Source organism: Falco rusticolus, chromosome 5 (genome assembly GCF_015220075.1).
Source record: "Falco rusticolus isolate bFalRus1 chromosome 5, bFalRus1.pri, whole genome shotgun sequence".
Lineage (NCBI taxonomy): Eukaryota > Metazoa > Chordata > Aves > Falconiformes > Falconidae > Falco > Falco rusticolus.
Window position 1 is genome coordinate 90762208 of NC_051191.1, and position 26909 is coordinate 90789116.

Genomic DNA, 26909 nt, shown 5'->3' on the forward strand with positions numbered 1-26909 from the left:
TGTCCTTTGATCCCACCCAGCACAGCAAGAAAAGATTTTAGAATACAATCAGTTACCACCATCTCAAATAACCCACATCTTTATCCAAACTCTCTTGGTTTAGGGAAGTGCTGTCAGACCACAGTAACTGCTGTGCTTCAGAAAGTGATCCTCCAGTAATGAGTTTACCACCAGGCAACAAAAACTCAGCCACACCTGAAAATAAATCTCTGAACTAAGAGATTCACTATTTCAGCCCTTAAAGGAATCTGTAATGGCCCTGTGCCAGCAGCTCGAAGACTATTCATATGAGGTGGTACCTGTAGAAAAACCCTCTATAATATGAAGATGCAATTACATATATTTTTTTTATTACACAGCTCCACATTATTCCTTGAACCTGACATAAATAACGCACTCTTATCTACAGCTGCAGCCCAGCCTTTGCTTTGGCAGGGAATTTTTAAGGCAATGAACTTTGAAGCTGCACTCGAGCTTTAAAAATTATCAAACCAATTAATCATATAATTCCTGTGGGGCTAGAGGCTCAAATTAACCATGGTCTCATGAGTCTGAAAGGGGAACCTTAGAATACTACAATGAAAAATATAAGCACCTCCCAGTGCGTGCCCCAGCAGAAGGCATCCAAAAAAGTTCCTTCATCTTTTTGTTTCAAGGGAGTACATGTCTGGATGCCAACAAAAAAAGCACCACTCTGCTTCAGCCACATGCGTGGTGAGGGAAGTCCACAGGAAATGTTTACGATACTTATTTCAAAGTGGGTCATTTTACCAGTTTCATAAAATAATTTACAAGCTTTACTGCAGAACCAATGATATTAGATACAGAGTTCTACCTATCCAAAACTAAGAAGATAAGAATGGCCATGCTGGATGGAATCATAGTTCTGTCTGGTTCAGTATCACGTCTCCAACAATGGCCAAAATCAGACAAGGATGGGGAAGAGAAAGGACAGGCCAAATATCTCAGATACCTTTCTCCAGCTTCTCCACCAGTCTCCAATTTTTTTGAGCTCAAAGCTTCTCCCAATCTAGACATATATTTTAATATGCTCAGTAAGTCTTAGTAGATTTATTTCCCAAGAACTTATCTGGCATTTCCTTAAACCTGTGCAAACCTTAAGCATCCAAACCCACCTTTGCTAAGGAGTTCCACATCTCCAATACCTCTTTGGTGCAGAACCAACTTTTTTGTTCTTCTCCATTTTCAGCCTGGTTCCTGCTAGATCCATTCAATAGTCTCTAGGTCTTGTCTTGGAGAAGAGAGTGAACAACTGATTCGTATTCACTCCACCAGTCCTCTGCTGATTTTGCAAATCTGTTGTATCCTACCTAAAATGTCCCTTTTCCACACGGAAGAACAGTATCCAGTTCAGTTGTTCCTTGAATGAGAACTGTTCCATACCTTTACTTTTCCTTCTAGCCCTTCTCTGCCACTCTTCCAATTCTACTACATCCTTTGTGAAATGAGAGCACCAGCCTGAATATCGTGCTAGAAGTGCTGCCAAGATTAATACAGTGACATAATGACTTTTTCCATTTTGCTTGTTCTCAGTTTTTCCTGACTGCTACTGAGCTGACATTTTCATAATCTCAGTAGCAATTTCCTGAGTTGCAACGGTCAGTTAAGAGCTCATAATTTTATATGTGAGGTTAGGAATAATTTTTTCATAGGTGCCTCACTTTACATTTTCTTACATTTAACTGCACTGAATTCAGCTTAGTAATTCATTACACAAGTACTCAACCTCATATAGTTCTTGTGTAACTTTCCAGCTTTATTTTATCCTTGCTATCCTGAGTAGCTTTTTTTTTTTGTTAACAGCACACTTACCATTTCTACCTGTTCCCCAATCATTTACATATGTATATATGTAAATTTACACACATATATTAAAATATAAAATGTAAATATCCTATAAATTTATACACATCTATACACATGTGTGTATAAATATACATCAGCTATACCAGAATATCACTTGTTCATTGTAAGAGCTGACTATTTACCTCCACCTTATTTGTCATACTACAACTATTTCTTTTCTCCATGCAGGTACTTGCTGCTTACGCAGTAGCTGCTAATATCCTTAAAGTGCCTTAGTAGAGAACTTCTGAAAAAGCCTTTTGGAAATCAGGTAAACCATGTCAGCTGCATTACTCTTATCCCCCGAAAAAGGTGGATTTCAGGCAGTTCTGGTGATGCATCACCTACAGAAACGGCGACACCTTCTCTTGCTCTGTAGCTTGCCGTTGCATTATATCTTTGATTATTTACTTCTATCTACTTCTACTATTATTGGGCACTCCAAGAAATTATACCACCCAAGGACAGGTTACCCCTGTATATTGTGACAATCTCACTGTCTATTTATCTGAAACCAAGGATGTAAAATTAATTACAGCACTTCTACTAGTAGCTGACTAAAATAAAGAAGCTACTATGAACACAGTACCTTTCAGGGGAGCATGCTTCTAAGCAAAGAACCACCTAAGGCCATTTTACAATGCTACAGTGGTCACACTTTAATCCAGGTATTTTAGTATTAATAGGGCTGACAGGCCTGTCTAGGCAGGGAGAGCGCATGAGAAATAATTTCACGTCGTAGTGCAAAACTAAAGCTAAGCCAGTACCATTTAAAAAGAGATTTTAACTGATTTAAAGTTGACTTCAATAAGCGTGTACTTAGCACTGCTGAAAATAAGGGCAAATCCTCAGACTTCTAGATAAATATTTATATATCTAATTTGAGAAATAATTTTGAAAACATTAATTTTTTTGTGCTCCTTTAAGACTACAGTTAAGCTAGCAACAATTTTTCTGTAAGTAAGAAAGGATACATAATATCTAACTCATACAAAACTTGGAGAATCTCCAAGGTACTTTCGTTTGAGACTCTCTGAACCATTCCATCAACACATACTGTTATTTCATACTTCTCCTGAAAACAAGTAATTATTCGTGTTTCTTCATCTTTACCTGTTTAGCTTCTGACTGAGAGTCTTGGGACAGACACAGCATCTACTCATACCCTTATAATGTCTCAGCTGAAATCTTAGTCATCGGGCTTATTCTGCAGTGGAACTGTCACACTTACAAAACCAGCTAAAGCTGCACCCAGACTGCGAGGACAGTACTCGTCAAGAAACTTAAAAGATGTGCAAAAAACTTCATCCTAAAATAATCTGTCTGTAGTCAGTGAATACTTTACATGCTACCAGCTAATGGATGGTAAAATTCTTATGCATAAGGGATGGTATATTTTACTAAAAATATGGTGTGCTATAAATCAGCACATGCTGCCATCTATATAGATGATTTTGCTTATTGATCTAACCTCTACAATACATCCGATAGATAATTATTTAGATTCATTTGTTAGCAGTCTTTTGATGCTTTCCATTTGCTGGACTTTTTAAACCATTTATGGATTTCACATTAGTAGTTATTTTATGCCTTTGCCGTGCTTCTCAGTGGTGCGTGTTAAGCATGTAAAAAAGAACTAATCCCCAGTAACTGGAATACCTCCAGATGTGCAGTCCACACACAAGCTGAAACACGGAGAAACTTGCCCCCAGAGCACGTGAAGCTGTATTCCTTTAGCCTTACCAGTGCCCACCGACAGCAGCGTGGCTCCTTGTGCTGTGCCGGCACAGGGGCATGAAGATCAGGGCGTACTTCTCTCTTTGGTTCTCTCAATCATCTCTCCAAACTGAGAGCACGCGCGACTACAGAAAAACCTTCACATTTCCCGTCACAGGATGGGAGATTTAGGATGACTGCAGTGATAATTATCAATAGGTTATGGTACGGAAAAAAGCAGAGCAGGTGGGAAGCAGAGGCACGTGTAGATTACAGATCACAAGAAAATCCTGGTTATGGTTAAGTTTTCTGACTTGGACTGTCAATAAATCTCAAATCTTTGGTGTTTCCAAGGGGTGCCACATGCAGTCACAACTTCCTGATGAGAGGAAGAGCCTCAGGGGTCTCAACCTGACAAGTTCAATGGATCCTGGAAACACAAATCCCTTGCTCGGAGGCAGATCAGAATCATGCCTGTACCCCCTGCCTTCACCTTCCAAAGGCCATCAGCTTCCTCCAGCTGGTGAGTTAGGAAGGCATCCTACAGAAAGTGCTATGGACTGGTCCTCAGCTTAAGCAGAACCTACCAGGATTTTCACAGAGCCATGAGAAGGGCCTGAGCTTCTCAGGATACCCCCAGCCACCCCTCCAGCCCACAAACTCAGGAGTCTGAGGTCTTCTCTCAGATATTCCTGTAGAACACTGATAGGTGAATCGGATTATCAGAGAGACTGTGTCCCTGCATAAACCTCTCCTTGCTTACATGGCAGGATGCCAGTTGTCACTGGGACATAATGCCCATGGAAATACACCAGGAATGGTCGCAAGGACTTTCCAGCTTCTCTGTACTTATCAGCACTGTGGAACAGGCAGTGTCATGAGAGATGACATGGGTAACTTACATGCTGACAGAAAGCAATCTAGTGGGAAAGAGAACACAAAGGATGGAGCAACATCTAGAAGGATTAAGACAGAACTTGTAACAAGCCACAGAGGAGAAAGCTGTCACATATAGACAGACCGCTTTACCTTTGGACAATAAGACTTGGGCTTGATATGAGCAAAAAGCATGTGTAGGAAGGACAGCAGAATCTTCTTGGGGGGTAGGTCTGGAAGACTTGCTCCCAAAAAACAGCAGGGTGTTGACTCAATTTAACTGTCCAAAGCTAAAAAGCCCCAAGCTAACCTGAAGCGAATTATTAACCTGCTTTTAATTACTCAGCCACTTGGGTAACAAAAGCAGATACTTTCACCCAAGCTGGTTACTACGAAGGCCAAGTACCTTATGAAAAGCCTCAGATCTGTGCAGAAGTCAAGCACCTGACTTTTGAACTGGAATAGGTCTGTTTCTACCACAAGACCCACCTCCTGTTACCTGTTTTGACTGAGATGTAGAATAAAGTATCCTTGAATTTAAGAGACAAAAGACGAAAGCCCTTCTCTCTGCAGAGCTGCAATGATCTCCTCCGTCCATAAGCTCAGGATGGTGATGAACACATGCGGCCCTTGTAAGTCCAAATGGGGTTTCATCCTTCCTCAACATCTGCATCTATGAAAAAACTATTCATCTTAGTGCTGAGTAATCCTGGCTAGAGCAGCAGCAACTACCAACAATCACGGTGTTAGCTAATGAGGAAGAGACCGAGTTGTGTGGGTTGAGATCAAGTATCGTTGCTTGACCCAGTGAGACATGCAGGTGCAACAGGCTGTGGCCTCTCTAAGGTAGCTTCACAGATCTGAGGTTGGCCTTATTTATTTGTCGGGAGATGTGGCACGGTGTCACGCCAGCAACAATCTGTCCAAATGTGATGGTGGGCTTTAGCTTGTGCCACACTTTCAATGAAGTTAAGAAATGTCCTAAAATCTTCAGCAAGCCCCAGTGACGCACTGTGAGCATCCAAAAAACCTGCAAGGGATCACTAAATACACATTCCAGGGGACTAAGGAATAGCCAGGATGACAGTGGAAAGCTCTCACCCCAATGATGCCAAGGCTAAGCAAGTCAGTCAGTCAACAAATTACTGTGCAAATCCGTGACCATGTGGCAACTTCTGCTGGTTACATGGCGAAGCTATTTACCAAAACGCAATGAAAGGATGGGAAGCAGAGGATATTTTTTCACCAGTAAAGAGGTGAAGAAGCAGGATGCTTTTCTATCTGCAGGGTGGTGCTCAATCCTCCCCAAACAACTGGTGGCAAAACACACATCTTTTTAGCATGCTTCTGGGGAACCTAAAAGAAGTATCTGAGTCGAGGAACGGTTATCATCTGTTTGGGAGCACTGTAACCCAGCTAGGCCTGGATGGAATTCCTGCGACACCATCTGCTGCTGCCCCGGGCAGCTGGGAGAGGAGGGTATAACTGCCAGCTGGGGCAGGAGCTCTGCAGCGCCAGGAAGGTGCACTGCTGAGAGCACAAACTGGATGGCGACAGAATGCTTGACATCAAGGGGCAGACCAGAAAGCAGAGAAGGATTCATAATGGCCTAAGACCTTGAGGGTCTGAGGAGCCATCAACAGAAGCAAATGTAATCAAGGGACCAGAGAGATGGTCTTAGAAGTGATGAGAGTTTGGGCAATCATAATTCAACAGGCGACTTCTCACATCAATTGTGATAACAAGTGAACGAAGGAGAGAGGCAAACATACAAGAACAAGTGAAAGGGTTATAAATTAGCTTGACAAAGTAAGTAAGGCCGCCTTTTGTTAAAGAAGGCTGAGCTTACCACAAATGCTCTGCCTTACAGAGGGTGATTGAGTTTATCTGGAGACACAGGGTAATGTATGAGAGTGACCTGAGAGGACACTATTATTGCCTTAAAAAATCCTAATACATCAAGAACCTCCAGCCACGAACGTCATGGCAGAAAATCACCTCAATGCTAAATAGGCACGTGGACTGTTACTGCAAGACAAGAGCGTTTTACTTAATATCACACTGGTAGAATCCATCCAGATCAAAGTTACTCCAGTGGAATTTTACCTGAAACCCCAGAAGTCCTGGACCCTAATTCATCTGCCATGTCACCGTGTTTGTTTATTTATGCAAGACAGGGAAAGCACGATTTCAAATCAGAATTTCAGGAGATTGTATTCCATAATTCATGAGAACATTATTGTAAAGATAGCAGCAAATACAGCTTCAGGCAAACTTTCTGAAATAGCAAATTATTATTCTTTTTTTAAAACAGGCTTTCATACCTGCAATATGTGCAACAGGTTGCTGACAGCTGACAATATAATGCTGCTCTTTTCCAGAAGTGCTTTTATTCTGTGAAATTCTGTGTTGATTTTGCCGAGACTGGACCTTGAAACAGCATTTATTTTTTCCTTATGAAAATTCAGGTTGCTTCATAAAGTATTTTTATACTAAAATATTATAAAACCAGGCTTATACTGCAGTTTGTTACGAGCAGCCCTGGGAAGACACAGGAAGGGACAGTTGTGGCTGTTTTGTCTGAAGAAAAGAGCTCTGTACCCTCAGCACAGCCTCAGCACCTTGCTCTCTCCTCTGGGGCCACCAAATGGGGCAAGAGTTCTCCAGGTCTATAGCAGTAAGGGATCAGGCTCTCCCCTTTGCTGACTGAAACATAAACCTACCAGCTGAACCAGGATGACTATCTACCCTCTGAAAGAGAGGGTTTTTTTCTGCAACCAGCTAGTTCTGTCATTAAAGTGTACAATTATCCCTCAAATCTTTCTGTTAAAGCATAATGAAGTTGACATTTCACACATAACAGTTCTTTTATTTTCTTTGAAAAATCAGTTCAGGCAAAAAAACCCCAAATATCTCTCTCCACATTCCTGAGATTGCACGACTGAACAAAAGAAAACTAGGGCACTGCAAATTTATAGCTGTCTGCACAACTTTCAGTCTGTTTCTTACATATGTGTGTTCTTATATAGTCATTAAATACGTAACCGAAACTTTTATCCCCTCCATCTTTTGATTTATTTAGGGTACAGAATAAACACCTGAAGGAATGAAATTAGGACTGCACAAACAACTGTGAATTTAGCATTGCTTGTTTTTAAGTGTTGAATTAAACATTTAAACACAGTTTTTCAGAATGCAACGATAGCTACTCTGTCCTCCCTTTTTCCTTAAGCATCCCCACATTTTTTCTTCTCCCTTTTTAAGGCTGTTGCCACCCGGGTAGAAGTATCACTCATATGATTGAATTCTTTAAAATGACAGGCAATTACACAATGATACTACATGATCTTGTGAATAAACGCATGAATTCTCACCTTAAAACTCCTTGAGTTTTAGTTACCATTACTTCTACTGGGAAGTTATTTCAGAAGCTCACTTCTCTGATGGCTACACAAAGCCATTTCCAATTTCCAACCTACATTTATTCATGGGTGCTTACAAATCTTGCTCTTGGTACAGCTCTGTTGTTTACGTCTTAAAATAACTCTATTTCTTTTCAGTGTTTACCCCTTAAGATGACAACAAACTTATACCCTTCTTTGGCGTTATTTTTCTAGTCTGAGCAGGCCAAGCTCTCTTATTTTCCTATTGTAAGATAAAAGCTCTCTTGCTCTAATAACTCTGTTGGTCCTTCTCTGCATCTGTTCTGCTTGAAATTCAGATTTATACAGCATATTCTGGATGACAAATTACAGGTGCCTTTTAACGCACTAATCTCTGCTGGAAATTTTACAGCTGATACAGACTGGGACTGCACTGGCATTTTTCAACTCCCAGTTTACAGAAAGAGCTCCTGCCTTTTTTCTAGCGAACTTATTTCTGACAGTCCAGCCCTCAACATCTTCCTGTTTACTGCTCTAAGACTCTTCTGTTTTAATTGTGTCTTAGGACTTCACAGCCACTGTAAGTGCCATCAGCACACCTGGACTTTATGCATCAAGGTTACTATTAAAGATGGAAAATAAACCTGGTCCAAAAGACTGAACTTGAGAAACTTCCAGCCCAACAATGAAGTCTGATATTGCCTCTGCACTACTCACGTCTTTGGCCATCTCACCATTGCCATACTCATCTTCCTTCTCTCTGGTTTAATTGTACTTACCCAGAATACACTGTTACTGAAAACAGTAAAAGGTATTATTTGCAAATTTTTCACTCTACGTAACTGTACGAACAGCATATATGAAATGAAAACCTGCCCTATATATTGTGGAAGACAGAAGTTCACACACACTCCTTCCTCCCTGTGCCCATATCACCCATCTTAGCTGACTAATCGAAAAACAGGGATAAATGTGCAGGAAGGAACCATATAAAGACTATTTTTACATTTACTCACCATGATGTAGATCAGAAGTAAATACATGGGTGTAAGAAGTTATACTGGTATAAAACCAGTACGTGTTAGACAAGGCATATGTCCATAACAAAACTTAAAATGATTATGACAGTTTCTGTATTTCAACTACAGAAATAACCAGATCAGCAATGTTATCTTACTTGTCCTGTCGTATGACTCATGACACGTATGTGCAATTTCAGCTCCAAGCTGCAAATAATGTCCAGCTTTATCATCTCTGGAACCGTCTGCTCCAAGGGCAAACATTCCCCCTGCAAAACAGGTCAAATGGCCCATCTTTCTTTCAAGGTGCCCGTTCTTCCACTCCCCAATGAAGGTCAGTCCTCCATTGGACTTCCTGATGAGATGTTTTTCTATGGCCTACAAGAAGATTAAGAGAACTTTTAAATATTGTTTCACATGCAAGTTTTACATACCAGCTCACCTTCAAGGAATAAATGTACTGTTTTCCAAACAAAAAGAATTTTCTTCTTTCAGATTCATTTCTGAGCACTACAGGAACAAACAACCGTAAGAATTTAATTTCAATGCACACAAAAAAATACCGCAACTGCTAAACGATGCTAATGAAATCAAACACAGGAAAATAACAACACAGATTACATTGCACTTTTAGCTGAGAAATCAGCACAAATTTTACAGCTCCAACAATATTTGTTTACTTATTAACTCAGACAAGTACCCATTCGCGCTGCTGTACAGTCTGTGTGTAGTTAAAAAATACACCTATGCTGGAAACTTTTGGTCAGCAACACATATAAAGGCAGCACCTGCACTCTCAATCAGTCTTTAATAGCATTAATTAACAGGAATGCTCCAGCCACCTTCTATCTGCTTCTTCACAGCAGCTTTCTGATTGTACACAGTCAAGGGATGGGTGAAGGTTAGAGCAGCTGTTCACAAAACCACATTATTTTATAGGTGAGGCAACTCCTGCTTTTTCTTTGCACATTTGTACCAATAGATGCTGTTGCTTTTGACTTATAAATGGTATTACTGTGGTAGTAGGAGAATAGTCGACCTTAGTTTTCAAACTACATGGAACAACACATTTACTTCTTTCAGAGCTTCACAATCCCCACAGTCTACCGCAGTACTTTCTACCTTAGCATTAGACAGTTTTTCTTGTAACTAGAATCTCGTTACAGTTTCAGTCCTACAATAAAGACCACTATCTTCTTTACCCTGGAGACATTATTCTTATCTTCTTTCCAGAAATCTCCTTTGTACTTCTACACATAACTGTCTGATGGGTTCACAACTTCCTTCAAAGTGCGCGACCCGTGACTGGTCAGAGTATTCCAAGGCTGATTAGAGTTGAAGGATTAAAGTGCCATTAAAAAGGAATTTACTGTTCTTGCCACCCTCAAGATCCATTCCAGCAGTGAACACCCCTCCCCATCACCCTTCTGGTACCTGCAGCAAACGACATCCCAAATGTCCACAATGTATCTAGTTTTAGTGCAAAATACAGTTGAGAACACACAGGCAGAGGACCTCGCATACAACTAAAGCGGGTATCATGGATGTGGAGGTCATGTCTGCTGCACACCACTGTCTCCTTGCTATCTACACAGCACAAACTATGCAGTTCGCTGCAACAGAGATTTAATAAATAGATTAATAAGCTTGCAACTTGTACTTCAGGTTTACTAGTGGACAGTGAAATAACCAATTTCCAAATAAGAAAAAAGCGAGACTTTTGTTTGTCCACAAAATGGACAAACAAAAAGCTTCAAGCTCTTCTGTGACCGCAGTAGGTATTTCAAGTTTGGGTTGTTTTGGTTTTTTTTTTTTTTGTTTGTTTTTTTAATCAAGCTGATGCTTAACTGGTAGAGGACTGTTGAAGCAGCTGTATTAAAGCCAGCAAGATTTTGTAACATGGAATTCCTCCATCCAGGTACTGAAATAACATCTGAAAGCCTTTCAAAGTTTTCTTCAACAAAAAAAAAATTCTTAGAAACAAAGTTTTTGAAATTACAGTTAGAAAAGGCAAGAGTTTGTAAGATTAGGAGCCTCATCTGGGGAAGACGATAATATAAACGGTAGTATGAAATAGCTGTGTTTCTGAATATGTATGTGTTCCTGGATGGTTTTCTGAATACGTTCTTGACTTGAGATGCTGTATTGCCTGGAGCAACTTCTCAGAACAGTTATAGCGACGCGAATCTACACCTCAGCCATGCAGCCAGCAAAGGTCTGGCAGTGCCCATATGGCCACGGCGAGTGCACTAGCTAAAAGCCAGTGCAGCAGATTACAGGGAGAAGACGGCATTACCATCAGTAGGGCCCCGCTCCTTACTTCCACCGGGGACTGAGCCATCACTGGGATGGTAAAATTTCTCCACTGTCCTCCACCGAGCCTGTGAGTTCTGAAGGTGACGACAGGGAAGTGCTGGTCTGCATTCCTGTTGGGTTCATTTCTTCACTAATACCACTGATGGATCTGAAGGTTGTCCTGACGGCAGGATCCAGCAAGAACAACACAGAAATAACTGATGGAGCAGAAACCACTAAGCCTCTGACAGCTGCCAGAGTGGCTGTCTAACAAATTGGCCATGAGGACTGGCACGACACCAGGGCTGCTGTGGCCAGGGACCCCGAGGTGGGTGACCGTCCAAGCCCCTTTGTTCTGGAAGTACAGGTAGAGGAAAGATTGGATGTGCTGAAAATTCTGCCACTGAAGATGATACTGACGCCTTTAGCACCACCGCTGTTCATTCAATTACCCTAGACTGTGACAACACTGACATTATGATTATAGGATTTTTTTGACCATATGATACATAAAAGTTGAGAAGTCCTTTTTAAAGGAAAGCCACTTTTACTATAGAGCAAAAAGACTTAAAAGGGTTTAGATTATTTATTTCCTGAAGGAAAACTCCATTTTTCCCAAATGTTGTGTGAAATTCCCTTTTGAGTTGTATCTTTATGTAATTTCATAACTGTTGAGGACTAAATGGTTGCAGGAGCATTTCCAGGGTGACAAAACCGCTGTGGTTGGCACCAGGCAGCAAAGGGCAAATTTATACACGTCTCCACAAGCTACTCCATTCTAAACTCGCTTTCAGGGTTTGACTGAAGAACATCATCTAGGCGCAATATGCCTCTCTTCTACATAGAGAGCACATCTTCTGAACTTGAACATCGCTGTCTTGTGTAAGGGGTAGTTTTTGAAATCTGAAAATGAAGTTCTGTTGGCTGCTGAAGTCTTAGGAGTTAGAAAGGAAGCCTGACCAAAAAAAAAAAAAAATGCAACCCTCTCAAAATACTTCATCATTCAACAACCCACGACTTGCTAACTGTATACAAAGGACAATCGATATTTACATAGCTACCAAGGAACTGCTGGGCACTGCTGGCAGCACTGACTAGCAGACAAGAAAAGCTGAGCAGGTTTGGACAGATGTGACATTTGTACCCTGGGCTGGGTGCCTGGGGCCACAGAGCACCCCGAGGGGTACGTAGAGCAACACCATACCACTGGACCACGAGTACCCACCCACCAGAGTGGGCACGTATCCTTAAGCTCCCAAAGACAAGATTTTGTTCACATCAACGAAGAGATTAACTGCAGGAAGAAGCTTCTGTAGTCTGTGAAATGCCCAAAACAATAGGCCACGATGTGAAATGACAATGTTCTCTACCTGATGTTCATGCTTTCTGCGATTTTTATGACTACAAAAAAGAAAAAAAAAACATTTTCTGAGCTGCCGTGCTATGTTATGATGGTCAAACACAAGGCTAAATCCTTTTAGCTACCTAATGCTGTGCAGTACGAAAAGTGAGGATCAAATTTGTGAGCCTAACAGACTAGACTACTCAAGGCAACAGATCAAAGGGAAGCTTCCTTATCCTCCAGCTGATGCGAGAAGGAGAAAAGACACTTTAAACTAGACTAGCTGGGAGGTCCACACAATAATGTTGAAATCAAAGTTAAGAGGCCCAACCTCAATATTTATACCAACAAAGAATTCTCAGCAAATTTCACAATTTCAGCTTTTATCACAGCTGTGAATCTACATACTAGGACATAGAAATGAAGTGTCCTTTACAGTGGAAGACTGCACTGCTGTTACACAGCATGCAGAGGTCACAGATGCAGAACTCGTTTGTACTCTGGTTATGAAGTATGCAGTGACTGGTAACACTTCATATGCCATGGACTGGAAATCATAACATCTGAAGAACAGACGCTGTTATCTTTCTTCCTCTTAATACCACCAAGGAATGGGGTATCACTGCCTACTGCAAGTCTTGAGAGTTAGGGTATGGCTGGCTATCTCCTAAGCTAAGGAGTGAAGTGTGGCTGGACAGAGACCTTCTTTTAGACTGGCAGGTGCTGAGAACATTCCCAACGCTGTATGGAGTGGGAGGAATGTATTTTACACCTTCCCCCTTCTGCTTGCATAAATGATGTGATGAGCTTTTGCTCCAAGTTTTGAAAAACAAAGAATAAGAAGTGTCAGCTATGGAGGAAGACCTATGTTATGGGCAACAATGAAAGAATAGTAAGGGAATGGGCTCTTAAAAATATGTTAAGTTTTAAAATAAAAATTCAAATTGCAATTAAGCAAAACAAATCCTACTCACTGAGTCTTTGCCCACATCTTCCAATGTCACACAGGACCTGCGACAAACACAAACCCTGAACCAGAAGGATGCTCCACAACGCATTAAACAGTACGGTTCATGCAGATTCAAACATACACAGTGGGCTTAGATGAGAGAAAGTTGAAGAGGAAACCAGCTGATGCTTGCGCTGCAGGTCATGTCACACGAAGTGCGAGCAGCTCAGCTCCTTCTCCCTCCTTATCCACAGCGTGTTTTCATCTAGTCCCAGATCTGCTTTGCTGTGTCTCCATGCAGAGACAGAGATTTGCCCATACAAAATGTTTGCAAGACTGGGCTTACAGGGAAGAGGATGAAAGGGAAAGTTTTATTTCCTCTAATTTTAAAGTGCTCACAGTTTAGGAATCAGAATAAAATATTTCAATGGTAACTACAATGCATGTTAAACATCAACTGCTAAACATTTTAAAACCCACAGGACCCAATAGACTATTTTAGAATATTAGAAGTACTCAACTATTGTTTTAAACTACTGATGTTGACTTTAACAAACCCTGGAAAGGTAAGGAAGTTCAAAAGGACTGGGAAATAGCTGATGCTTTAACAGTATCTTAAAATATTAATAGAAAAATCATATAAAATGAAGGATGTGGTGTTAAAAATAAATGTTTGATTGACACGTGCATGCTGGTATTAGGAATATTAGGAATTTCAGGAATTTCCTTGGTATTGTACAAGACATTAGTCCTAAACAAATTCAGGGCAGCACGTATGAAGTGGATTAAAAGTTGGCTTGCTAGAACAGTTCAAAGTGAAAACAAAAAATTGTGGAAAGCCCTCACCCATGAAGATTCTGCAAAGATACTTTTATTCAATGCTAGGGAGCATTTCTACCAATGATCTGCAAGAAACAAATGCTAAAAAAAATTTGGAGATTACACAAAAATTGATGGAGCTGTAGACAGTGATAAAGTCAGTCCTGTAAAATCATTCAGAGCAGCTGACAAAATGGGTTTTGCCTGAACAATTGTGTTTATTTTAATAGAGACAAGATCACACATTGAGCAAAACCAACTGGAAAGTGGATGGATGACAGTGGAAAGCAAAGGTGGAGAGTGCAAACAGCTCTTGGATGGATGAAGAGGAGGATACTGAGAACAGATCAGGCAATGACATTATAAGAACTATTATATTCTTGTCTCCATACTGAAGACACTTGAAAGTACTTAGCAAAAAGGTTAAGAAATAATTCAAGAACTGTTTTATATTGTGAGACTAAAGAAAATAATGCATTTCTCCTTCAGGAGAGAACGCTGAGCGTACCTTTGTTAGTAACCAGCCACCTGATGCAGATAACCCTTTAAAACATGTAGGGAATGAAAAAGTTCAAGTAGCTGAAAGCCAAACGTACCAAGTTCAGGTCAGGAATAAGACATAGTGCAGCTTCAAAGCACTTTTGGATTTGAACTTCCACTATGCGTCCTTTAAAATGTGAATTTTGAGAACTCCAAGAACAGGTGTTTTGTTTTAGGAGACTGACTATACTAAACCTAAGCTTTAAAAGCTTGTGTTGCAAGAAACACAGCATGCCTAGAGCATGGAACAACTTAGGCACCACACACGTCTGCATGTGGACAAGACTAGACAGTCCCTGCTGCTGTTGGTAGCACGGTTAATGACTAAAATTAGCTTAGCTACGCTCTATGTGTCTTAACCGTAGCACAGGCATGTTGGCACGCAGGGGCACAAGCGAGCCGGATGAAAGAAGATGCCTGTGTATGGGGAAACTAAGCAAGCAAGAGGGCTGCATGAAGCTCAGAGGCACCACAAAAGGGCCCCCACCCCCATCCCAACGCCCACCGAACCGCCCCACGGTACTGCCCTGCCTGGGCAAGCACGACGGGTCTCTCAGAGGGAGCCACACTCTATCACAAGAGTCACAGAGCAAGAAACGGGTACAAACTACGTTTTACAAGATAAGTATGGACTATAACATTGAAACATTTTAGAAAATAATTGAAAGAATAAAACAATTCAGGACTTCAACTCCTAGAATGATTCTGAACACTAAAGAAAAGTGACTTGGTCATTCCTCACACACCTTAGGGTTGCTGGATCTCTTTCCAATAAACTATAGCTTAGGCTTTTACATTAAACCATTTTTGACAAGCTGGTTATTTTTAGCACAATAATCTGCATCAGATGTATTCCACAACAATACATTTTAAACTACTCTGAGTGAAAGCTAGTATTATTCATCCCTGCATTTCTTAAAACTTACATAATCAAAGCAATCCCTGTGGGGTTTTTGGTTGGTTTTTGTTTTGGGGGGAAGAGGCGAGTTAGGGATTTTTTTGTTTGTTTTGTTTTTTAAATGTAAAAGATGGTTTTTAAGTACCACTGTACTGGAAAACTCAGTGAATCATAATCACCTCAATTGCATCGTCGTACATTTTCCTTGCCTCCGTGTCCATCTTGTCTGACATGAGCCAGGCTTTCAATAAATATTCATAAAAACTGTCTCCCAGCCCGCCCACGGATGTGTGATCTGTAGGAGGGAAAGAGGAAAAAAAAGTTGAAGTTGTTATATAATAGCACCTTAAATTTATTCAAAACATGAACTTACATTTTTAAGGTCTACTGTTATAGAATTATCAATATTTTAAGCCTGTTTAGCAGCACAAAGCTGCACTGTATCTCCTGTCCCGTCCGAACTTCATAGGTGTGGAAGCAGCTCTGTGCCTTCACTATTTCTCATTCTGCACAGGCTATCCCTCGTATCAAAATATAATTTAACCTCTCTTTTTATTTCATTCCACAAAACCTAATTGTTTTGCTGCTTGCTAGAGTTTGAGGTTTCTCTAAATTTTTTTTTTACATCCGTAAAAGTATATATAAACACCCATAAGGTCTCTGTATCCAGGATGCAACCAGGTCCTGTGGCTGGCTATGAACTGCCATGAACTACACAGAATCCCATCTTTCCAGGAGATTTTTATTTCCAGCTAGGTAGTTCCTTAACACACTAATGAATTTCTCAAAGTAAACGTTCTCATTTAAATTGTTTCAGTCAAAAGGGAGGCAAATTGCCTTTGCAGTGTGCAGCACCAGCCCTGCTCTGTTCCACTGTACCTGAGCAGCAGGGTAAGGCTGCTTGACTATTAAAATCCACCACCACGTAAACCACAACTCCTAACATGCAGATTTATTTTTTTTTTTTAAATATCTTTTTTTTCTTGCAGGGTTTGCCTTTCACATGTAGTTATCGCTCTGTGCCGGCAGACCCCATGAGAACAACCTACGTTCCTCTCCGGGTGAGCTACGCCTGCTCCCACGCGGGCACCTCTCGCTCAGGCAGTACGTTTATGAGATTTAGTCAGTGGCTCCAACCAGAAGCGCACACAACCACACAACCTTTTGCTTTGCCAGCACCACAGCCCCCCCGCCCCAGGCACCAGACAGACCTCGGCCAGCAGAAGTGAGGCGAGAGAAAGGTTTAAGACCAACTTCATCACAATGCCAGAAACCCACTGCACTGCTGTTACGGTCACGCATTTTACCAGGTGAAAACAAAGAAGATACGGTACTTCCTTCACCAAAGTACCTCCAAAAAAGTGGTATTCACAGTCTTTCTGGGATAAAGGGGTAAAAGAGAGGTTGGAGCTCTCCTTCTATTGCTTTTTCCTCCAAGCACCGTCCTGCCCCAGCATGCCTGCTTGGCTCTGAAGATGTGAGTAGGAGGTTAGAGCTGGTAGATGCTTCTGCGTCAACTCTTCTCGCTGCCTCTTGACTCCTCTGCTCCGTAACAATGGATTTCTGAACAAAGGAAGGAGCCAGCCTATAGCTTACCCGTTTGGTTTCAGGTTGTGAATCCAGAGCAAATTAATTCATGCCCTTCTCTCCTATCTCAGTCTCTCTTAGACAGCCTTTTCACACCCAGCTACTCAGTGATTTAACTGCAAACAATGCATTTTCATAAGCCTTCTAGCTCTGAGCTGTAAGAGGGCGTTCAGGTCATGAGTCACTTTCTTCCACAAGTACAAGGGCTAGAAATTATTCCTTCAATGCAGTTACATTCTCAAGTAGGCACAAGAACTAAGGCTCCACAGTTTTCAGAAAAAAAGCAGCAAACCATGCCAAGACCTCAGTTACGACTCATGCCAGCACTACTCAGGGACTGACTTCAGAGGAGACACGGCTTAAAACTACTTCTGCTGAGCCGTTGCCTCCTCCCCAGCCAAGCTCTGCAGCCGCTGGAGCCAGCGCTTCTCCCCGGCCAGGACAAGGCTGCTGACCCCTCAGCAGGGCTCGTCTTGGAGCAGCTCCAGCTGGGTTTCAGGGCAGGAGAGAACAGGAAGATGAATGGAAAAAGTTTTATTTCCTAAACAGAGAAATCCACATTCCAGGTGAGTTTCCAAAGTCAATTATCAGAAACAGACCCCGTTTCACATCTACTTCTTCAGGCAGTCATCTGAGAACTGTCTGTCTCTCTGTCAGCAGCTCTCCTCCGCCTCCATCGTGCTTCTCATCTCAGATGAAAGCACAGGGAAGGCAGGAAGCATCAGGACACACAGGACTCTGAGCCATCCCCTAGACAGCCCTTTTTGCACCTTCTTCACGCATTCGAAGAACAGAGCTGCGCAAGCGTCCCAGATACAGATCCTCGTCCTCCCACTCAGCAAGCGAGAAGCAACCATGGCAAGGCTAAAGGCTTCTGAGGGCCTCGCAGCTCCCGGCAGCAGCGTTTTCTTTATCCCTGTTTCATGTAGCTCACTCCAGTTCCCAACTGTAGGAGTTTTCAAGGCTCCTCTCTCACGGAACAGCGGGCTCCCCCACTCCCCAGCTGATGCCCTTCACAGCTGGATCAGAGGGCAGACCTGTCAGAAAGGGCAAACTGACTCTGGTCCTTCTCTTCAGTAGTGGTACAGGGACAGATGAAATATTTTTGGTGGTCGCACATGGTAAGCCATCACAGCCTTTCACACAGACGGGAAGCAGTATTTCAAGGGAGCCCAGTGCGCTGAGACACGGCTGTCTTTACTGCCCTGACCCCTCCACATCTGCAAAAAATAGCTGGGAAGGGTGGAAGTGCAAAGGAGGCCACAGCAGCAGCTCAGCTGAGGGTGAAGTACAGCAAGTTTTCCGACTTCTACAGCCGCACCCTGGAAAGATCTTCTTCAGGTCTTCTGCTAGTGTCAGAAGGTACTGCTAAAGCAGAATCTGCTGCATTTTGTGTAACAACTGTAACTAGAAATGGCTGAAAATTAAAATATTTTTTGTGACAGACTGTGGGACTTTGACAACTTGCTCTCACCTACGGTGGAAATACTAAAGAGCTATTTTTCAAGATTCCTTAGCAAATACACAGCTTGGTGAAAACTCTAGATTTGGGTCATCACGTATCATTCTCTCCTACAAACAAAGCTCTCTACCCAAACTTATCATCAGAAGGTCCACTGCAGTTATCACTCTTTCCTGCTATTTGAGCTACAGCCTAGATGGATTCAGGGATTTAACTAAGATCAACTCAAAATGTTTTGCTCGTAAATGTTTTGCTCGTAAACGTTTTGCCCGTAAAATATTTTGAAGTTTTTCAATCGGCCCTAACCTCGCATGTCAATCCAGAGCACTAAAAAGGAACAACTCATGATCACAGTACCGGACTTTGCAACAGCATCTTGGCACTGGGTACTCTTCAGTAGACAGCTGTGAGGGTATCATGTTTAAAATGTTTATAAATATTTGGCAAATGTCTAATATTTGATCTACAAGAATTAATTAGCTCTATGTCATTTAAAGGGTTTTACTGTGAAGCGTTTCACAATGAAATTCTGAAAGAAAATTCTTTCCAGGTTAAGACAAATATAGCAAAGCGAACAGAAGCACGAGGGCCTATCAAACATGGCAGAAGCCACATACCCTGTTCAATGACACGTATACATTTTTAGAACATTCATTCCTTCCAATCAGGACAAAGATATTTTCTTCATTCCTCAATTTTTTTTCAAATGTAGGCTCAGATGACTGGGCAAACCTAAAAGTATTCCAAGTCAATGATTCCTTGGGAAGTCTTTATTTTAAACTAAAAGACACAGCAGCTGCAAAGAATACCTTCACCTATTGCAACCAGAAGCATTTACAGAAAGCCCTTATTTTTTCTGGTTTGTCACACACTTGGAAACACGTGTGCAAACCTGCACACCAGTCAGTCCGTTTGCAGACTTCCTTCTTGCCAGAAAGAACCAAGAAAAATCCTACTAGAAAGAGTATGATATTTACAGTTCATAGCAACATTTTTGCTTGGATACTTCACAAGATTTACATCCTGGTAAATATTGACATTTTTCTTCTTAATAAGCAGCACACAATTGGAAAGAAACAATTAAACAATCAATTTCATAGCAATATCTTAATGAGTTTTTAATTTATTGATAAAAGAAGATCTATATTAAGTCAAATACCGTATCTCAGCTAATATTCCAAAAATCACATCCACCCCTTTTCCACAGAACGAGTGGAGGATCTTCTTTTAAAAAACTTCTCACGCCATCATTATTGAGTATTTCTAAATCTAGTTTCACTCCAAATGTTCTTATTCTTATCAGCAACCTGTTAGCTCACTGCTCAGACAGTCTCCTCCAAGGAGAAGCAGGACAACTACTCCACAGCCAACCGCAGAAACACAGCGGCTCCGGGGGGCACATACTTACTGACCGACGCGACAGTGCAGCTCAGCTCGAGACGGGAGGGAGAGGCTGTGGCTCTGGTGATTTGTTCTCTGTAAGGGAACTAGTTTTCTTTACAAATCCAGGGAGACAAGCTCATTTTTCCCCAGGGCATAGGCAGCCGGGTTCCCCCGCCTCAGTTACAGCTGAGGCACTCTGATGCATCTGGCTGTTCTTCCTCCCCAGGACTAATTCCTGGGGAAGGCAGTAGGGAACAGAGATACGGGGCATTCACACAGCTCACCCTCCTCGGAGATCATACCCAGATCTACCCGGTGGCTGAAAAATAGTTTCCTCCACAGCCAGCCAGTTTCGAAACGAAGGGCAGCGGTTCGCAGGCACGCGGTTCTGGCAGCCGCTATAACTCACCAACACGTGCCACTTGCTTTGTTTACAGGGAAAGTTGCGTTCAATGAGCAATAGAATATTTTCCACAACCACCGAAGCCCCCTAAAGATAACATTAATAACAAAACCTGCTCTAATGAAGGCCTACCTGCTCTCTAGAGCCAACTGAAGATGTGCAAATTATTTTTAAGCAGATGGCTTTAAGTAGTTAACAGCAGCTTAACGAGGCAAATTAAAAACAGTTCATGATTTGCTAAACCCTCTCTGCTTTGTGCCTTAATTGTTCAATTGTCATTTCTTGGCAATGAGAAGGAATTAAGAAAGAAGTCAGGCGCTGTTTTAAAACCAGCACATCATGTCAGAAGGGATGCTGCAGTCACAACACCGGGGGGTGAGGACTCCTGCCACCCGTGAGCAGATGGCTGGCGAGACACTGCCCTGTCCTGACCCCCGGGCACCTCCTGCCGTCCTTCCACTGTGTCCATAAAGCTATTACGCATCACTCACTGCACACGGAATGAAAAAGATGAAATAAAGCGCTAAACAGGAGTGTGTTTAGCGTGCACAGGCTGCCATGCTGAAAGGCAGTACGGTGAGGTAACCTTCTACCTGTACGTAAGCACAAGCAGGTGGAGATGAGGAGAAACTACACCCACAATGTTTTTAATTCACTAATTTGCACCTACAACACTGACTTAATATCTTTAAGTATAGGCAGCTAGAGAACTAGCAACCAAAGAATCAGAAATTTGGCAATATGTAAAAGCAACTCAAATCTTAGAACTGGAATCATTAGTTGTGACTCTGCAGTAAAGGAAAATTAACCTAAACCTGCCTACAGCGCTGCACCCAACAGACTGGAAAGACCAAGGTGAACAAACTACCGATCCATTTCAACCAGAGGAGTAGCAGTGCAGAACCACTTTGCAACAAAAGAACGTAGTAAAGAGGGAGACTGATTTTCCTCAAGGATTGCGAACACCATATTTTTGACAAAGTGCTATTGTAGTATGTCAGGGAAGGAGTGGAAAAGTTAAGTGACCAGGAGGGAGCAGCGAAGTGATTAAGCTAATACTAACTTTCCTTAAGAAACCCCCACACCCCCTCACCGTTAGCTGATCTGGGTACCAACTGGCCCTACACTGCAAGAGCCCTCTTGCTCTGTGCAGGAAACTTTTGAGGAATTATTTTTCTGTTTGCCTTTAGAGTGGCTCTCATTAAATTTCAGTTCAATCTTTACTTCATGTAGTTGGGCTTAGCGCCCCTCAGCTGCTCTAAATAGGTGCAAGCTCCCCTTCTAATCCTTTAATCCAGAATGCTGAGGCCCTGGAAATTGCAGCTGCTGCAATTCACGGTGGAAATTCATCCTAAGGATGCCATAAGCCATAAAGGATGGCTTAAAAGTGCAAACACTTGTACATTAACTGCAGCAGAGGCAAGCCTGATAAAAGGAGGTGGAGGTGCAATTTTTAGTCAGCTCTGAATCGTTTATCACTGAAGAACATGGTACCAGCACGCATTTTTTTTCTGAAAACACGCAGGTTGTCACATAACAGAACTACTCCCAAGAACAGTTCAGGTTGCAAAGCCAAGCCTTAGTAAGCCAGGAGCAGCCGGACAGGCATTGCTTCCTGCTCTATGGTCACAACAGACCCAGGCACAACAAAAACACAGCTCAGCCCTTCCCAGCCTGGGGGTACGCGATCACGCCGGCTCGGCACGCACAACTCTAGAGAACGTAGCAGCTCAACTCCAAATACTCCATATGGAGAAAACAGATGTATTTTCGAAAGGTTTGGAAAAATATGGATGGTTTTCTCCTCATGCAGTCCTGAAACAAATAATTCCCATGGTATTTCATATCCAAAACATGATGGTTCCTGAGTTTCCTAACTGTAACCCTGAGAAAAAACAGACTTTACTCTGGGTAGAACCGCATTCCACCTCTAGCTTCATTTAGAAACGTCTGAAGGATTTTTATCAAAGCTGTTTAAAAAAGCCCAACAAAACAGCTTGAGGCAGACAGAGTAATTCAGTTGGAAGAGTTGAAGTTTGGCAGCTACAAGGAACTGAAAACACAATCACTTAATGGAAAGTGTAGAGCAATATTAAGTGCTACCAGTTTCTTGCATAATAAACTAGAGGAAAATGACTTCCTAGAACTGCAGTGATTATCAAACTAAAGATTAAAATTCTCAAACTTGCCCAATTCAGGTGTGTGCAAAGACAATAGAAATAATTTGAAACAGAACAGCAAGTACAGCTAGCCCAATATATATATAACATACACATACTTAGGTAACTCACGTTAGAACTAAAACACATCTTCACACGGAACGCAGCTATTGATTCTGCAATGTCAAAGTAGTATCCTAATTTGGCATCTTACAAGAGACTCTCCTTTCACACTCAGGAACTCACAGCTGGAACAAATACTTTCCTTTTTGTATTCAAACTTCCCTAAAACTTCAAAACATTCCAGCTGTTATTTATAATTCTGGAAAGACTGAGACCTTTTCTTAGAAGACATGTCCACAAATTAAGACTAATCATCTAAATACATCAAGTCCGTTTGTGAAAATGAACAACACATTAAACATTGGTGCTTTTAGTGAAAAGTGACATGGCCTTTTATCACCTGAAGTTGCCTTTTTGAGATTTTGACACTCACTGAGAGCCCCTGAACGAAGCATGCCTGCCTCTGCCAAGTCTGGAGTCAGTGTAATCCCACCTGCAGCAGCAGCTTCAACTGGAAGCTGCTGGAATTTGCAGTGGATCGATAGGAAGCGAGGTACACATCTACCTCTGATGACTTTTTTTTATCTGATAAGGTGGCTGTGAAAAAACAGCTATGGGGTGGTAACATCACCTGCTACAAACAGCGCTGCAGTAGGTATGTGCCCATAGCCCCTAGAGTCCCTTTTGAAGGACAGTGTCTATGTGGGGGACTGCCAAGCTCTTAAGGTCATTGCAACCTTTAGTTTATTCACCTCAGTCTTCACCCATAAGATCTCAACTCTCCTCTTGCTGACTAAAACCAAAAACATGGGAGAGAGAAAACCCTTACTAGATTAAATCTAACCCAACATCCATCTATGCAAAATTAACTGGCAAACCCACAGTCACCAACTTCACCTTCTCCTCCAAGCTTTACCAAGAGCGCAGCAGCTCACGTACTCATACACACACGCGTATATGTACACGAGACACGAACGCCGGCAGTCAAAAGAGTCAAAGAAGCAACGCAAGACACACTCTGGTTTTTATGTACTTACAGATTACGCCCCCTGCAATACAAATCCAGGTACTCTGCATGTTTGTTCCTTCTAGACTTGTGCCTATCTCTCTCATTTTTCTTATGACAGACGCCTGACTGGCGCACACAGCCAGCCGAGGCTCTGGTCACTCAGTAGGTGCGAGGACACTGTGCTGATGGTAAGAATCATTCCGTTCACATGCTATGACTGAGCCTGAGGTACCACAGCCCATGTCTGCACTGCAGCCATCGCCATCCTTCCCTTTTGTTTTGACCACATAGGCCAAGGAGCGTTACAGCGCGCTCTGCACACCCAGGCATCAGCTATGTCTTCAGGCAGATGCCCAAGACGAGCTGGTACTTTACCTCGCTGCTACGGACAGCCCAGCTCCCAGCGGAACGGCACAATTAAAAGCACTCATCAGGAAGACACATTCAGCATCCACTGAACAAAACTACAGACCCTCTTCCCTCAGTGTCACCAAACTGGAAGCATCCACATGTAACTCAGACTATGAAGTCTCACATACTGCAGACAGAATGAGACGCAATGGCTGTTATGCATCATCTGGATCTATCTGGGGTCTGGAGAACAACGCTGATAGAACCAGAGGTGCACAGGCTCCAGCAAGTGATGCAGCAGGAATAAAATAAACACACATAACTGTAATCAGGCTGCAACAAGTTTGTAACCGGACTTTGTCAGGCTCCCCTTTAGTAAGAAACGAGTAAGTCTAGAATAGTTCAAAAATACAGTTTACCTATACGGAGACCCTAGGACAAAAATCAGTTGTTAAAGAAATAGCAAGATTCCACAGGCGCTCACAGAGCACGTACCGAAGGATACCTCTGTACTCCCCTGCTGTTCTCAGTTAGCTGTCTTCAGAGCCAACAAATGAAACCCTCAGGAATACCAGGCAGTACCCTAAGACATGCTGGACCCTCTTCATGCAGATTAATTTGCTGAATTCACAGCAAAGAAAATAAATGTTAAAGCTGTTGCAGGACAGATTTAAAATTCTAGATATTGATTCATTCCCCACCAAGATCATGCTCTCAAGTATGGTTTGGTGGTACAGCAAAATAAAATATTCACCTCTTTCCACAGTAACGTATGCAAGCACTTTCAAAACCCAGTTAACACCATATCCAGCTCCTTCCTTTAGGAATTATTTATAGACACTCCTTTTCAAATACATAATTCATACACATGTTTAACCTTCCAGCAACACTAGAATCTTTAACACACTAAACAAAGCTTTTATTTGTTCAGCTTTTTCAGCATCTTGCTCAACAGACCAGTGAAATGTCTTAACCTTGTAGACTTAGAGAAAGCATTATTCCCTATAACGCACAGCTCTGTTGTATTTCATTAAAGCAAAGTTTTAACAGATTAACTTGCTCTTGGCTTCTAATGAATAAACAAATTTGAATGCAACCTTTTCTTGGAACATAGTTAATTACATTTGTACCAGGTTGTAAAGCAAAAGGGCAGGGGGAATTCCCCAGTAGAGATTACATAGATTATTTTCTATTCAAAACACATACATGTTCCTAAATACAGAATGAGACCCAATATTTTGGAAAGAAAAATTAAGGACATCTGTCAAGATAGCAAAGAAAATTAAACAGCAGAGAAGCGCCCCCACCTCCTCATCTGCAACTGGTACATGCATGCCTGCTGCTGGAAGTCTAATAATCATCTTGTGTTTTTGTATTTGTACTTAATGTACTCAACTGAAAGCAGATTTGAAATGAAAAAAAACCCACCTCAATAAAGGCTTGCATCAGTCAGCAAAGTAACCACCTCGCAGACTGCACATCTCCAGTTCTATAACTGACTTTCCAACCACACATAAAAAAAGAAATTCACTTGCTAAATCAAATACATGTGCAAAGATGAAGTCAGGTTGGGAACTATTCCTGCATGTATTTCTACAATAGACAAGATGAATTATTTTAATCCTGCACCATTTCTATTTAAGAAAGAAAATCTTTTCCTTGCACCAAAAGGAAAAAAATCACCCAAGAATTAAAGCATTAGAAACTATTACCCGCAGGTCGAAATTGAAGGCAATTATCTGAAGGTTTTTGTAAAATACATTTTGTAAAATACAGGTTTGCTTGGCACAATTCCCTCCGATACCTTTTGGGTTATGGATTTTTTGCCAGAACCTGACATTATATGTCACAACTTGATTTCTGCAACTCTTGGTGTCGCTGGTTTCTTAGAGCCTTTAGGGGTATTAACAGATAACATTTAAGAGACTAATTCTGCTAAACAAAGCGTCTAAGTAAATATATGAACAATGTAAGGGTGGGGGGCAGAAAATTCAAAGCACCTTCATAATTAAAGGAGAACGCTAGCAGCTGCAGCTGGCAAAGACAGGAACTGTCAATACTAGCATCCTTCTCACTACCCATAACTAGACTATCAACCTGTTAGTTTATGTTACAATTATATTTTTATCTGAAATATCTGTCTGCAATATATCTTTGATCTTCTGAAAGATCACTTCATTTCTCAGTATTATTCACTCCACCTTACAATCTGCAAGGGCTTTGATCTCCCAGAGGTAGGTGCGAAGACTGAAAGGGCTTCTTGCTTAATTTGAACAATGAAAGTGCCGAAAATAGAAATCCAAAGAGCGTTTACTTATCAGCCTCTGCAACACCCTTGACAGTTTGCATTCCAGAGAGCCAGGTCAGCACCCTCCAGCCGATGTGCTGACCGTTCTCAGCATCCTCACGTGGGGTACACAAAATGGGAAAGCACCTTCCTCATCAAGTTATCTGGGTGAGGAATACTCAGTATAGAAGAAGTAACGAATGACAAGGAAATTGGTAAATTAAACATGGACATTAACAGGCAGGTGGTGACAAACAATAACCCAGAGCAGAACTCTCCAGCTACTGATTGATGGGCCATTAAAGGAACTTTTCTCTGGCACAACGTGGGAGAGCCACCCTGAACTCTGTCGCTGGTGGGAAGGGGGCAACATGATCGTCATGAGCATTGTGAGATATTTCAGGGGACTTGCAGAACTGTAAAATCTATTTATGGGACAGCTGAAAGGGCCTATGGCTTTAGATAAAACTTTTATGAGCTATTTAGGGCCAAAGGGACGGAA

General features: G+C 41.8%; 1 protein-coding gene across 4 annotated transcripts in view; it reads right to left on the bottom strand.

Annotated features, from left to right (window-relative positions):
* Positions 1 to 26909, bottom strand: part of MAN1A2 (mannosidase alpha class 1A member 2) — a 145954-nt gene that overhangs the window by 17327 nt on the left and 101718 nt on the right. For all 4 annotated transcript variants that reach the window (XR_005104327.1, XR_005104326.1, XM_037388006.1 and 1 more), the window contains 2 exons: positions 15883 to 15998; positions 9019 to 9238 (listed from right to left, as the gene is read on the bottom strand). Coding sequence is in view for 2 of the 4 variants with exons in the window: in XM_037388006.1 (XP_037243903.1) it covers positions 9019 to 9238; positions 15883 to 15998 (336 nt within the window). In the remaining 2 variants the exon portion in view is untranslated. The remainder of the gene's footprint in view (positions 1 to 9018; positions 9239 to 15882; positions 15999 to 26909) is intronic.